Source organism: Crocodylus porosus, unplaced genomic scaffold (genome assembly GCF_001723895.1).
Source record: "Crocodylus porosus isolate Cpor-Errol unplaced genomic scaffold, CroPor_comp1, whole genome shotgun sequence".
NCBI lineage: Eukaryota > Metazoa > Chordata > Crocodylia > Crocodylidae > Crocodylus > Crocodylus porosus.
Genome location: NW_017728886.1, coordinates 52103244 through 52118867, shown reverse-complemented (window position 1 = coordinate 52118867; position 15624 = coordinate 52103244). Strand labels below are relative to the sequence as shown.

General features: G+C 40.5%; 1 protein-coding gene across 1 annotated transcript in view; it reads left to right on the top strand.

Moving 5' to 3' along the window:
- The first annotated feature begins 6 nt into the window (after window positions 1-6).
- The window catches only part of MEOX2 (mesenchyme homeobox 2), a 75084-nt gene continuing 59466 nt past the window's right edge, over window positions 7-15624 (top strand). Inside the window, exon 1 of the mRNA XM_019534058.1 lies at window positions 7-769. Coding sequence (XP_019389603.1) covers window positions 259-769 — 511 coding nt within the window. The 5' untranslated portion in view covers window positions 7-258. The remainder of the gene's footprint in view (window positions 770-15624) is intronic.

Here is a 15624-nt window from a genome sequence, read left to right as displayed (position 1 = left end):
CCCGCGGGCGCGGGGCTGCGGGACGCGCCGGAGTTTCGGAGGGAGTTTGCACGCGGTCAACGCGGCGCGGCTGAGCCAGCCCCCGGCTCACGTTACACGCGCCTGTATTTATAACCTCCCGGAAAGCGGCGGGTTCCCCCTCAAAGCCGCGGCGCGGGACCACCTTCCCCGCCGCTCCCGTTCCGCGACAGCCGCGCGGCGCCGGGACCTGGCCCTGGCCCTGGCCCTGGATTACCGGCGCCCCGCGCCCCGCATGCCATGGATCACACCCTCTTCGGCTGCTTGCGCAGCCCGCACGCCGCGGCGCAGAGCCTGCACCCCTTCTCCCAGTCCTCGCTGGCCCTGCACGGACGCTCCGACCACATGTCCTACCCCGAGCTCTCCACCTCGTCCTCCTCGTGCATCATAGCGGGATACCCCGGCGAGGAGGGCATGTTCGCCAGCCAGCACCACCGCGGCCACCACCACCACCACCACCATCACCACCACCACCACCAGCAGCAGCAGCACCAGGCGCTGCAGACGAACTGGCACATCCCCCAGATGTCCTCCCCGCCGGCCGCGGCCAGGCACAGCCTGTGCCTGCAGCCCGACTCGGGCGGGCCGCCGGAGCTGGGCACCAGCCCCCCGGGGCTGTGCTCCGGCGCCTCCAGCCTGGGCACCAGCACGCCCACGGGGGCGGCCTGCGCACCAGGGGACTACGGCAGGCAGGCTCTGTCCCCGGTGGAGACGGAGAAGAGAGGCGGCAAGAGGAAAAGCGACAGCTCAGGTAAAGGCTTCCCCTTGCATGGGGGGCGGGGGCGGGAGTGGGGGCTTGCCTCCTGCCTGAGGGCCCCGCTCTGCCTGCCCCGGGGACACCCGGCTTCGGAGCGGGTTGTGCCTTGACCTTCCCTCCTGCAGCCCGTGGAGCCGGGGCTGGGGCCGGGGCCGGGGCCGGGCATGGACACGCCGGCACGTGACAGCGCCTGACAGGCCAGGCAAGGAGGTTCCCGTAGGGCCCGGGCCCGGCTGCGGCTGCCGGGCGGGGGCAGCTTCCTCCTGGCGCGCGCGCTCCGCCGCCCCCCGCGGGAGCCCCGCGCCCAGCTCGCTCGGGGGGCCGGGGCCGGGGCTGGGGGGCTGGCGCGGCTCCCGGCGGGAGAAGCGCTGAGGGGTCGAACAGTTCACTTGCCCTATCTGGAGGGAGCCCCTTGCCCCCCTCCGCCGTCAAAAAGTGACATCGCAAAGTTTCTCCCAAAGTATCTTGGTATTCGTGAGTGGCGCAGGGAGATGGTGCTTGGTCCTGGGGCTTGGCGACACGTTCCCCCCGTGCCCAAGTGCCATTCTTGTGAAAGGCTCCGCCATGGTAGCAGGGCTTCTCTGGGAAGGGATGGCATTTCTAGTAGATGGGGCGGAAAGAAGGTGTGTGAACACACGCACACCCACCCTCCCTCTGGTGAGATGCGCGCACACACACGCACACTTTAGTGGAACAGACACTGTAGTGGGACAGATGCATTCACCCTCTCTAGTGGGACAGACGCGCCTCACAATCTGGTGAGACATGCAGGAGGTAGTGGGATAGGGCACGTGTACACAGACACACACTAGTGAGACATGCAGGAGGTAGTGGGATAGGGCACGTGTACACACAGACACACAGACACACACTAGTGAGACATGCAGGAGGTAGTGGGATAGGAAAGTGTTTCCCCCATTGGAAAGTCCAGAGCAGACAAACCAAGTTGTAGACTATCTAACTGAAAAACCGGGCTCTGTGTTTACAGGATGGAGAGTCATGGCTTTAATGCTGAACACTAGTAAATATTTGGAAAAAATCCTTTCACTTTCTCCTCTCTAGCAGCAGTTGGTTTTTTATAAAATAGAGTGTTTTTTTCCCTTTTTTTTTTTGCTCTCCATATAATCCAGAAAGTGTGGTACCCCCACTGGCAATAAAACACTATGTTAGTTAGTAGGCTTCTTATGCACTAGACAATCTATTGCTTATATAAAATAAAAATATATTTTCAACTATAAAAAAGATGCTACTTATGGGCATTTATTTGGAATGACATCTATATCTTATTTTATGAAACAAATTGCACGTACTTGACCACGTGGAAGATGTGGTGATTATTTTCACCAGTTTTCTAATAGAAAATAATTTTAACCCATGTCGTGCATGAGAGGAGTCTGGGAACTCATCAGTCTATTTACAAAGGCAGAAAACAAGAGAAAAATCATCACTAATTTATAATGCTGGGGAAATGTTCATTACAGTTTTTGATTTTGTACTTTACAATAAAAAAGCCCACACCAGTGCTGAAATCGCATCTATCTCTGAAGTCAAGGGTGTCTTTCCATTGGCTTTTGAACATCATTGATTGAGACTTTACTCGTGATGGCTTCAGTACAGTGGTGTAATCTAGGGTTTGCTTTCTAAGGCAGTATCTGAATATAAAGCTGCAGAGTCGAGGCATAAAACTGTTTTAACCCAAATAAATATATTAATTTATTATTGCAAAGACTTGAGTCAAGGAGGCCTGCCTTACTCTTTCTTCAAAAGAGTGTTGCCTTCATGCCACTACTTAACCCCTCCCACTTTTTCAACTTGAGCTTTTGTCCCAAATATTCAGTATTATGGTAACTTATGACACCAAAACCTGTTTTTACGTCAGTCAGTCTGTTTCTGCAATTACCAACAGCTATTGTTTATTTGACTACTTTCAGTGAGAAATATACAGGATGGATTATTTGTTCTGAATCAAAATTGTGTTCTTTTATTTTTCTTTTTGTCTTAATCATAGCTTTTTAAAATAAAAGTAATGCTCATTCTGAGAAGTTTAATCCCCCACTTTAGTGCATGTTTACATATTAAATTACAATTGTAAATAATAAAAGGAGGCCGTTAAGTTAGTGTCTGGTGGTCTTAAAAACAAGTAATTTAATATTAGTGTATATTTCAGGATAAATTTACTATGCTTGAATTTACAACACGAATTTAAAGGAAACATTAGATATATTTTTACTCTGGATATATTCCACATTTCAGAACCAAGTTAGCTTTGAGGTTGCCCATGTCTTAAAATATTTCGCTTTTATTATTGTGATTTTTTTGACATCAGGAATGCTGACTCATAAAGCTGAGGTTTGAGACTTGTCATCTTAAGAAATTAACATGATTAAAATTACTTGCATTAGTATTATAAAAGTAGCTGTATTTACTCAAGCTTATAAAACTGTCATACAGATTTGCTAGTGGAGATGCACATTTTGCCAATTTTTCCCTATAACAATGGAAAAAAACATTAGTGTGATTTTACTGAAAGTTCCTTTCCTAACAGCATGCAGAACTTCGCAGTCCTTTCTCTCTAAATGTATTTTATTCACATACACTTCCTGCCCCCGTACTTTTCTTTCTCAAATTCATACACTCAGGTACACAGAGAAATAGTGGGGAGGGAGGAAGTAATATTTGTTTTGGATATGTTGTCGTCATTTTGTTCAGCACGTAGAAAAAGAGGTGAAATGTACCTTAGTCGTTCTCTGTATAGGCTGATGTGGGGGACCTTGTTTTGTGCTGGGACCTGAACAGGTTGGGAAGCATTCTCTAAGCAATATAGTTAACTAAGCTTCTATAGAAACATGAAGAAGTTTCTAGCTGTTTTACAAAGGGCTTTTGAGTGACATTTTGAACCACACAAACCCTATTTTTCGTACAAGATTTGATGAACCACTTGTCCATCAAATCATGTAAGCAACAGCTGTCAATATGACCATGTTTTACAATAGCATTCTGATCTCAATCTGCCCAGGCCTAACTGTGGAACAGTGAAATAAATGTGGAAGTGATGATGTGCATACCTCTGTATTTAACTGAAACTGACTTTCAGTGTTCAACAAAATCCTGTACAACCTTAGTGGATAGAATACACCAAAATTTTGGGTTAAGTTTCAGCTAAATTTAGCCATTTTAAACATTCCACTGCCCAGAATTATTTAAATACTACTAAGGGGTGCGTGAAAACCATGTTCAATGTATAAATCTAAATATTCTCAAATTGTTAGCTTGTGGTAATCAGTTCTTGCATGTGAAGTAGTATGGATTTTTTTAATGCCCTGTTCTCTTCTTAATGGCTTCTGAAGTAATTTCATTTTGCCATTATAAATAGCTTTCAATATTCAGGAGAGAGAGAACACGCAAAATGTAAAATTGTTATAGCAATTGTCCAACTTCGCTTATTAGCATTTAAAGCTTGTAAAATGTGAGTAATTCTAAGAGGGGTGCCTATTTGTGGATGCATGCTAGAGATGCAGAATGTCGTGGATTTCATGAAATGGGACTATAAACAGTTTAAAGTATTTTATGAAATCTGAATTGTGGTGAGAAGAACTCTAATGGCTCCAGTTAGATGGAGGAGAACTGCCTAAGGAATATCTTAAACATATGTTACACTCTAAACTTCTTAAACAGGATAGAGGAATATGTATTTATAGGAGATGAATGAAAACGCACCATGGTCTAGTAACGCACCATGGTCTATTAAAGCACTATCAGATTAAAATGCTGAAGAATGAAAAGTAATTTTAAGTTCAACTGAGCCTCTCTGTACAGCAGAAACAGTTCTGTAGAGAGATTTATGGGCAAATATGAGCATGATGTCCATTCACACTTCAAAAATGTATGCATAACTTCCATTATACTAATGTAGTCCTATTTGTTTAGTTTGGGCCTAGAAAAATGCTTTCAGAAATGAACATTTGAATAATAATATTACTAGTTTTGTTAATAGACAGGCTTATCAATCAGTTATTAAAAGAGTAAAGCATTTTTCTAGCATGAAGAAAATTATTTTATCAGGTGCTTAATCTTAGGCCAATTAAACAATACAAAGACCTGTATCTTCAAAGAAACTGCTTTAAAAAATCCTAGATGTTGAAATGTTCATTTCAAATAATTTTGATGAATGACTGTAAATAGTATGAATTCATTGGTCTCAAAGACTTCTGATTGCTTTCCAAAACATTTCAGTAAGAAAAATGAGCTATGTACTTGTAGTCAAAAAGAGCTATGTAACTGATTCATCAATATGTCCGTACTTTTTCAGCACAGCTGTAAATGGAAGCATGAAAAATACATGTTATAACACACAAACTACTTTATGTACAGAGTTAATTTTAATTATGTCTGGTATCTAGTATCAAACATCACTTATCAGGAGAAGATAATGTCAAAATATGTGGATTATGCAATTAAGAGAGGCTTGTCAAAAATATTATGATCGCTCAGTTCTTTGATTTCAGTATGTTTTGAAGAGAAATACAAAGTGGGTGAGTGCTTATCAAAGATTGGTGCTGCTTGTACCATTGCTTTGTGGATTGTTTCATGGAACAAACCTTACAGTGATGTGTTCTTTTTGCCCGCAGCACATTTAACTAGCAAAACTTTTAAAATCGTGTCTTTCTTGGATGATACTCATGTTTAATTTCTATTACACAGTCAAAAAATTTCTTACTCTAAACTAAATGGTAGGTTAATATATATGAATGCATCTTTTGTATTAATTATGGATGGAAAAAGTTATACTCCTAAATTATATATTATCATCTTTTTATTACGGAGTAAGTGTCAAGATTCACTTTTAGCTACCAACATGTATGCCTTCCTCATTTTCCCATAAAAATAAACATCAAAGCCCTGATCCAGCAATGCATTTAAGTATTTAAGCATTTGAGGTGTTTTACTGACTTCACTGGGATTATTTGCTTACTTGACGTAGGTGCGTACTTAGAAGCATTTCTGGATAAGGTCCTAATTGTGCTGTTTGATTTTGATCTTTGGCACAGGAACTTAATTATGTAATTTTGTATTACTTAATATTTAGCCAGGATCAAGGAACACAGTCTTACAAGCAAAGTCATTGAGAGTTACTCTTGAGTAAGAAACAAAGGATAGGTTCCCGTACCGGGAGAGAAACGTACACACACATGCAGATGAAAGACTTGCAAAGGCTATATTTAAAGAATTGAGAATTTCATAAATAACAAATCATTTAACAAATCCATTTAATAAATCATAACACTATATAACTAAGGATTTTAAACTTGTTATTGTTAAGAAGGTTGAAAAGGAATTCTTTTACTCCTTAACTTGAATTCTAGCAGTGGAATGGAAAGTATATTATTGACTATTGCCTAATACTTTGGGTATTCCTAATCTGAAACTACCTAAACTATGTTTAATTTTGTTGCTTAAGAACCTTCAAGGACACAATTCAAACCAACAGATTCTGATGTAGAATGCAGATTCTTGTAATGGTGAACATTTGGCTAAGGGGTTTTTTTTTTCTTTCACATGGGTGCCCTTATTACGTATAGTACAGTAACCACTTTGTAAGTGTTTTTAAGTGGGCTCATTCGTCTAAATGAAACCTTGTTTTGTAAAAACTTTGCATTCACACACCTGATCCTCCCCCTCTCCAAAGTTAGTGGGAGTCAGATCAGGCCCTGTTTTGTGAAATTTAAGGAGAGGTGATTACATTCACTTTGAGAGTCTGCTTTAACAATCCTGCATTGCTTGCAGAATTACTGCTCCTCTCTGTTCTAGTCTACTGGAGAGTGTAAATGTTCAATACATTTATTTTTCCTTGTGGTAAAATGTATGGTAGCCAACCAGTTTCTATGTCACTGAAATATGAAATATTAATAGTCTCTCTTGGTTCGCTTGAGTGAGCGGAGCTAAAAGTCAATCCATTATGATACAGAGGCACTTGATGGTTTTGGTTTTAGGCTTTCTACATTTTCCTACACATTCTAGCATCTTATTCTGCTGATCAGATTTGATTTAAAAGGAAACAAGGCATAAAATACCTTTAAGAAAAACCCCTTTCCTATTTTGTATACTACATTCCCAATTATGCAAACGCTTAGGTATGTGGGTATCATTCAGCATATAGGACTGTATATGTTGGAGTTAAAGACACCCTTGGTTCGATTCCTTGCTGTGTGACCTTGAGCAAACTCAGTTTTGCTTATCTGTAAAATAGTTATAATGTTCCTTATCTTCCACTTGGAGTTTTAGCAACGAAAAGCCTCTCTACAGAGCACCATTTCTTTATGTTTTTATAGTATTGAAATGATGCTATAGCCATGATGGTCCAGGAAATGTTCTAGAGGAAGGAATTTTTGTGGGAGAAATCTTTTATTGGACCAACTGCATAGCTGGGATAGATTTAGGTATTGCCCAAAAGTTTTTTTAATCTGTACCAAACACAGGTGGTCCAATAAAAGATTTCAGCCACAAAAGCTCTTACCGCTTTAGTTTTTAGTGTGTTTTTACGAAATTGTCTAGGATTTCAAAACATTAAGTGAACACTCCTTTTCTGAAATTTATTTTAAGAAATGAATAAATACAAATATTCCAACATCATGAGGACCGTTCAGATTTGCGAACTTATTTTGTGCGCATGTTGTTGACATGTTTATGTGATTTTAAAATGCAAAGAATTTTAAAATCTAATTTGTCTACCTTTGTATTACTGTTGATGAAGGCCTGGTTGAAGGAAAATCAGTGGCAAAACTGACTGATTTTAGTGATGCCAAAATTTTACCCTATGTGTTAACTACTTGCACATTTTTCAGCGGAGTGACATAGTTAGCTGTGTTAGTTTGAAGTCAAGTAGAAGGCAGAGTAGATTTGTACCTTATAGACTAACCAAAGTAGTCAAGCATACATATTTAGTACAAGCTTTCCTGAGCTGATGACATGAGTCTATAAGGTGCAAATCTACCTTACCTTCTACATTCTTCAGCTCTGGCAAAGAAAATAGTTTGTTTCTTTTATCATATCGCTTACCAGGTTTTGGTTCTTGTCCAGATGACAGAAGCAAATCTTATTGTGAAGTGCTTATTAAAGGAAAAATGATGTATTTTTTTTCTACCACTGGAATCAGTTTTCTTGTTTTTAGAGTTTATAAATGCTTATTGCAAAACCTGAATGTTTGGGACAAATTTAAATTGGCAGCATCCATTTTTAAAAAGCTCCAGCTTTGCATTCACAGTTATATATTCAGATTCACAAATGTAGAAAAATGAAAAAACAATTTGTAATGCATACTTGATAATTATCATTTTGTCTATACTATTATGCCACTGAAATGTTGTCTGTTATAATGTGTATGAAGATTTGAACATGATTAAATTTCTCATGAGTTCAGTACATTTGACATATTTATACATTGATATAATGCATCTTGGATCCAGTTATTAGAGCTGGAGGGTGAATCTTGGCCCTCTTGAAGTCAATAGAAACCCCATCATTCATTGATTTCTGAGTTTTGGAAGGATCTCAGCTTGGCCTCAAGCCTCGTACCAGAAAATATCATAAGTATTTTATAGCTCTTGGGCAAATTTAACTGAGCATATGCATTACAAAATACGTCTGTGGTTATATGTGGGTATAAATACCAGAGACCGTTCTTCAAAACGAGCAGCTAAATGGTTTTCTTCTTAATAACACAATGTTCCAATCTTACATGTATTGAAGACAGTGAGACTTACTCTTCAGTTAACAGAGAGAAGGTCCAACCTCAGCATTATAATCTAAATAATCTAGAATAATCTAAATGCAAGCCTTAGTATTTACAAACTGTTCTTGATACAAAAGTTATTTTGTAGGTTGAGTTCTTCTTACTTTTTATTTTCAGCATATGAATCAAAACAATTGGCCAAAACAGAGGAAGGAAATAAGTCTGTAAGGAGTGTGTCACATCATTAATTAAATATGAAAGAAAATCCTTTCACTAACCGAGTAAATTTGAGTGGATTATGAAACCTGAATTAATGAAGCAAAGAATCTTTTTTTGAAAAACTGCTGCTTAGACTGAAGAAGAATTTATTAAATTTATGGCAAATAACACTGGAACAAATTACTGCTGCTAATTACGTTGCGGTCTAGATACAGTGTTTCCTTAAGCCCTCTCTTTTCTTTTCAGTCCCCCAATTTTCAGTTTTAGCAATTCAGGTTTTATAAAAAGGTACAGGCATTGCTGTTTTGCATTCAAAAATCCCCTAGTATCATTACAACCAAGATTGTTTTTACTGTTTAAGGACTTGATTCTATAATCCTTGAAGTTTATGCTAAATCTTTGCCCACTGAAGTCAAAAGTAAAACTTGTATTTAATTCAGTGGAACAAGGATATCACACCGTGGACATTTTCATTGTTTTGAAGATACCCAAATTTAAGCATGTGCATAGGTGCTTTGGTGAATTGGGACCTTTGTCATTTTCTTATATTTCTTAAGGGAAAAACCATGTTTCCTTCTTTGGCCACTGTAATATTAAATACTAAAATCTGTCGGACACATGTGAACTGACTATTAATGTAAATTGAAGGAATATTAGGGTTTTCTCTACTACCACCTCTCACTTCACAACTCAAGCGAAGTCCAGTAAGGAAGTTAGTGGATTAGAAAACTCCATGAGTTTCCCCAATCACATTCTCCCCAAATGGTTCTTTTGAAGAATGGGGCACCAGTGGAGTAATTCTGCAAGGGAATATTGCACAAGGAACTATTCTAAGCCCTTAGAGGGGATTTGGTTCCTTGGAACAGAAGGACTGTTCTGCCATGCCATCCCCATACATATCTCCTAGACCTAGAGTTCTCTGCATAGGGTCTAGGGAAGGGAGGGGTCTACTGTGGCAGCTGAGTTTACACATTGCACTTCCAAGAGATTCTGTCATAGTGGGGCTCCTTCTCACACAGGTTGAGGGGGAACAACTGAGCCAGATGGTTCATGTAAAAAAATCCAGGTGGCGAAATAAGGTCTATGGTTATGATTCAGCAAAATGTTTAACCAGATATTTAGGTGGGTCTAATATAACAAAACACTTTAACAACATGTTAAGTTGGTTTTTAATTCTTGTGTAGGCCTTGTGTTTATTTGGATGCTGCTTGGTCTCAGCAAATACTTCACCTATTCATATAGTGTGTGTTATAAGCCTAATGTTACAAACGATTAAATATACCCAGCTTGTTCTAATTATCAGAAACAGTTGACTTGCTTTTTGGGGGAAAATAAGTAAATAAAATCTGATTTTTCTTAAGGTAAAATATAAAATGGTAACTTTTGAGATCTAAGTAAGACAAAATAAAAATATGATGAGCTGAATTCTCAGCGGGTGTAAATTGTCATAGCTCCCTTGAAATATAGCTATGTTGACTAGCCAGTTGAAGATCTACATGACTTTCTTAGAATGATGAACTATATTAAATGTTTTACGCTTAAAAGAAAGAGCTCCTCAGTACCACCAGCAACAATTAAAAGGTTAATAAGAGATAATAAGGTTTCTCTTTAAACTATTGAGATGAATTTCTTTTTTAAAATATATTTTTAAAGATTTACCAACTCTAAAAGATGTTCAGTATATTCCTTTCTCTCTGAAAGTAGCAGCATCTAAATGAAGAGTGTTGTCTAGTCTTGACCATTTTTAGTAATATGCTACTAGAGGAAAGTTAGTGGCATGATAATATTAACTATTTTTATTGATTTGTATTCTTGTTTCAGGAAAGTACTGCATTACTGTTAGTAATTTGAGTTAAGTCAGGAATTGAGGTCAGTTGATTTCTGAAGGTCTTCGGAATCTTTTTTCCGAACTTTACTAACGTTTTATATGTTTTTATTTATATAGTGTTCTTGAAGACTTTCTTTTTTTGTTTGGTTGTTTGTTGTCAACCTAAAAACTCTGCATATTCTGCTCCTCTGCTCAAAGAAAGCAGTCTTTTTTAAATACACAGCTGTTTTAGAGAGAACTCAAATGTTATGTACTGATCTGGAATAAATAGAGAAGAGTAGAGATTAAAGACTAAACAGAACCATGCGATAAATGTATGTCTGTAAATGCAAGACAAAGCAAAGTTGTTATTTTTTTTTTTTAGATGTGAGCTGGAATTATGTAAGTCAGGAAAAAAGAAGAATAAATTACTTACCGCCTCTGTATTATACATATAAATGTGGAGCATTTTCTCTGGCACTGGGCACATCTACGTAAGATGCTATGGCACTGTAGTGACAGTGGGCACTAACTGATGCTGCAGCTACTGTACAGTAGAAACGACCTACTGCATAGTAGGGTCAGAAATGACCTGTGCATCACCAGGACTGTGCAGTACCAGTGAATACTGAGCACTCATTTAGTACTTATTAAAGAAAGTGTTAAATGACTGCACAGTACCAACTGCACAGTGGGGCACGTGTAGATGTGTCCAGTCAGCATTTTGTATGCTACCTGTAAACTGAGGTTTGGTACTAGCCACTATTTACAGTTTGTTTAAAAAAAAAGTCAAGGTTCTGTGTGTATTAAATCATTCATTTTTACGGAATTAATTATTTTCAAACCTAGTGGATTGAACATCTTAAATTGTAATTTAAAAAAAAAATTGGCAGAACTGGAGAAAAGTTCCTAAAAATTCAGATTTGTTTTAAATTATAAAGGTCCAAGCTGCCAAACTTCCCTGTAGGTTTAGTTTTGTTTTTAATTTTATTCCCCACCCCCTCTTTCTTTTTTGCACTCTAATGTATTGCTGCAACTGAGGCAAACATCTTTATTACTTTAATACAATGGAATGTAGATAAATCTAAGAGTATAAAATCCCATAAAGCTATTCTCATTTTGTGGTGTTTAGACATAGCAAAGGTGTCAATTGAGAGAGTATGTTTCATGCTGATGAGTTTTGCATTTGCAACCATGTTACCAGTGCTCACTGACAATCAAACAAACTCTTGTTTTGGTTGTCAGAGAGCATGTTTTAAGTACAGTAGATAACCTACGTCAAACCTGTCAAATACAACTATCTCTTATGGGAAAGCCTAATCTATTAAGATTTTCAGAGATACTGAATATACTCAGTTCCTGCTGAAACCTCTGGATTGCTCAGCACTTTGAAGACTTGGGCTCTTTATTATAAAATGGGCCTGATCTTGAAAACACCCAAGGAGGTGCTTAAATATACTAGTGTGAATAACTGGATTGAAATTCCTAATACTACTTATAGTAATAAAGGTAAGCATAGCCAATGTCAATTGCTGTTCTGCTTGACTTTTAATTCTTCTGGCTGGCGTATGTCTAGGAAATATTGTTACACAGTCTGTAAGTGGATCCCGGAGGGCAAAAAATATACTTTAAAGAGCTTCTCCTTCCTCTTCCCCCGCCCCCAATCCATCTCTCAAATCTATTTTGTAATTTTCATTAAGAAATAATGTTTAGAGGCTGAATTTTTGTTAAAGTGGAAATATGTGGTTCTCTTAATGATATACACTGAAGTAGAAAGCCATGTTGATATAGTGGAGCTGTGGCAAGATTAGGGTGGGTATTTTTAATGCTGCCTATTATGGCTGGCAAGTGTATCAATGTAGCAATAGTGCCTTGTTTGTATACCAGTAGGCACTTAAAATGGATAGAGGTCATATTCAGTGGGGTCCAGAATGCCTGCACAGACCCCCTCATCAGCGTTTAAACCCTCTGAACAGAATTATGTGGTGGTTGACCACATGGAGAGCTTTGAAGGGGTATCTGTATATGAATTAGGTAGTGAAAGAAAGGTCTCTGTGCAGCACTGAAAATGACAGTAGAATAAGCCACTGCAACACAAAAGACTGCAGTATCTAGTGCAACTATATACTGTCTTACTCCTTGAAAAGGAAGGTGATGAATTTATTCCAAAGGAGATGGATCCAATGTGGATTAAATTGATTTTGCCCAAAGTGAATACAGCATTTCCTGTGGAAAATAATAACAGAATTACACAAAGTGGTAATGTGTAATAAAACAAGTGCTCTTTTGTACTCTTTCTTATAAGGAAAAGAGGCTTAGCAATGCAAGCAGAGTGTATCACTATGGGTAGAGAAACCATGCAAATCTCCCAAACCCCTTTCCAACAGCTCTGTAACTGTTTTGCTATCAATTTTCCTAGTCCATTGCTATACAGGACAACCTTGCTATTGGTGAACTCCGGGTTCATGGATTCAGATATTCATGGGGGAGGGCAGAGCCGGGAGGCAGGTGAAGAGTGAGCGCTGGGGACGTGGAAGGAGGTGGCGGTGGCATCTTCTTCCCTGGAGGCAGCTGCGGGAGTACTCGTGGGGGGGAAGGAGTTAGTCCCCAGGCACTGTGGGGGAGCCCCAGGGATGGGGAGGGAAGTGGCAATGGTGGCATGTTCTTCGCTGCCACCAGCAGAAGCAGCCGTGGTGGTGCTCGGGGGAAGAGGTCAGTCCCCAGGCACTGTGGGGGAGCCCCAGGGATGGGGAGGGAAGTGGCAATGGTGGCATGTTCTTCGCTGCCACCAGCAGAAGCAGCCGTGGTGGTGCTCGGGGGAAGAGGTCAGTCCCCAGGCACTGTGGGGGAAGAGGAGGAGGCTGTGGGGCCTGATGGGGAGCCCTTTTAATATTCACAGATTTCACCATTCACGAGGATCATTTGGAAAAGAATAGAAGCTATAGATTAGATATTTCTTGCTATTCAACTTTGGTGTCACCATTTACATTTAGGGGGCCTAATACTGCAAAGTTCCTGTCCCTTTCCCTACTCCATTCTCTGCGCTGTGGCCCTAATCTCTACCCATGACCAGATTTACCATTTGGGGTCATCTTTGATTCCTTTCTTTTTTTTGCCAAACACACCCAGGTTGGTTTTTCTGTCACTTCCTATACAGTGGGCATGTCTACATGAGATGCTTATTACTGTGCAGTGGCCTGTTAACACTGTGCAGTTGTGTGCTGGTCAGAAACTTTGCTAATATGCTACTGTGCAGTGTTATTAGGCTATTGCGCAAAACAGAATCCATGCATTGGTGCTGCTGCTCAGTAACTAGTTACTGTGCATTTAAGTAGTACTTCATGGCTAGGGACAGAGATAACACATAAGCCAGTTTAAGTGATCAGAAACTAGTTCAAACCTGTAACAGAACAGACATTCAGTGTACATAAACCAGTTTCAAAATGACCGAAACTGGTTTAAGATGAACCTGATTGAATGTAGTATCAGACTTAACTGATTTGGGTCAAACTGGTTTATGCAGTGTCTGTCCCAGACACCCTGTCCTGGCTTAACTTAAACCAGAGTCCCCCAGCATTCCAGATGCTTTGCAGCCCTTGGGCTAGGCTGTGCTCTCTGCTCCAGAGAACAGCCTGGGCCTGCCCCCGTGCTTCATAGCCAGAGCTGTGGGGGGAGACTGCAGGCACAGCAGCTTCCGACTGGCTTCACTCTCTGCTCGCTGCTCAAGCAGAGATTCCCCCTCCTTCCCTCCCTCCCATCTCCCACAGCACAGACCCCAGCCCCATGGGCCCTAGGCATGTGGTATGCTAGCTAATGCTGAGAGGAGTGTGTGTGTGCATCTCCAATTCTACTGGGACAAGACCAAAGGCAGACAGGACAGTGTCCACTTGGGGCTTTTTGTAGCTAATTAGCAGGTCAGCTGGTAATGTTTCTCCTTGGAAAAAGCTGTTTAAGAAGAGCTTCAACTAATGAGAGAGGCATTTGTTTTGCTGATAGGCTGATAAAGCTGTGGTTTTATTAGCCCCCCTGCTGGTTTGCAGACAGGGAGAGGGAAATTGAAAAGCTTGGTATCATCAACAGAGGCAAGCACTGCACAGCACCCTCCCTTTGCCTCAGAGTGCTAGCCCAGGGTTGGGGTCTGGCAACACTCATGCCCCTTGAGCAGGGGGAGAAATCCCTCCCTAATCAAAGCATCCTGCTGGGCCTGGCCATACCCCCCACCCCAGCTTAGCACTGTAGAGGGGAAGAGAGGGCTGCTGTAGCACCCCTCCAGCTTCTAGCCTGAGCCACTGCAGGCATGTGCCTGCATTTCTGGAATAAAAAGGGAATGTCTATCTACCTCCAAATAGGTTCGAGCTTTGCAGGTTAGACTAACCTGCAAAGATTGAATCAATTCAGGCTCAGCTTTTTTTGAATGTCTGTCCGTAGCCCATTAGGCAAGTACTACACTAAATACACAGTAACCACTGCACAGTAATGAATGTGTAGACATGGCCAGTATATCAGAAATCCATCTCTTCTTTTCTATCCTAGTAACCAATTTGTTTATCTATGCCCAAGTCATCTTCTGTCCTATGGCAGAACTTCCTCTTTGACTCCACATCACAACTGTCAACAGCATAGCTATTGAAATGATTCTACCTGTTATTCAGATGAGGTGATTTTCTCTTAGGCATCCTTTTTCTGGACCCTTTTAGCATCAGTAATATACTTTTTATCCTCACCTATGGGGCCCTGAAAACCCCAATGCAACCTAAGTATCTGATGTTGTTTCTTATCTTATCCTACCTCACCTCCACTCAGTTTTTAGTGCTGTCATCCTTTTCCTACTACGTTTTGTTCCTTCTTCTGTACTGTCCATATGCATGACATGAGCCCCCCAGCTCTATTTTGTCATCATTCAGTTCTTCAAAACCCTTATTTATTTCATGTGGACTTTACTAATTCCTGTCAGGGTCAGTCAGATCCTTCCTGGTCTCAACATTATAAAATAGAAGATGGTAAGAATGAAAGTAATGAAGGTTGTTTAACTCCCCCCCCCCCCACAATCTCTATATCCTATATGTCTTTTCTTCTTGTGTCTGTATTCTACAA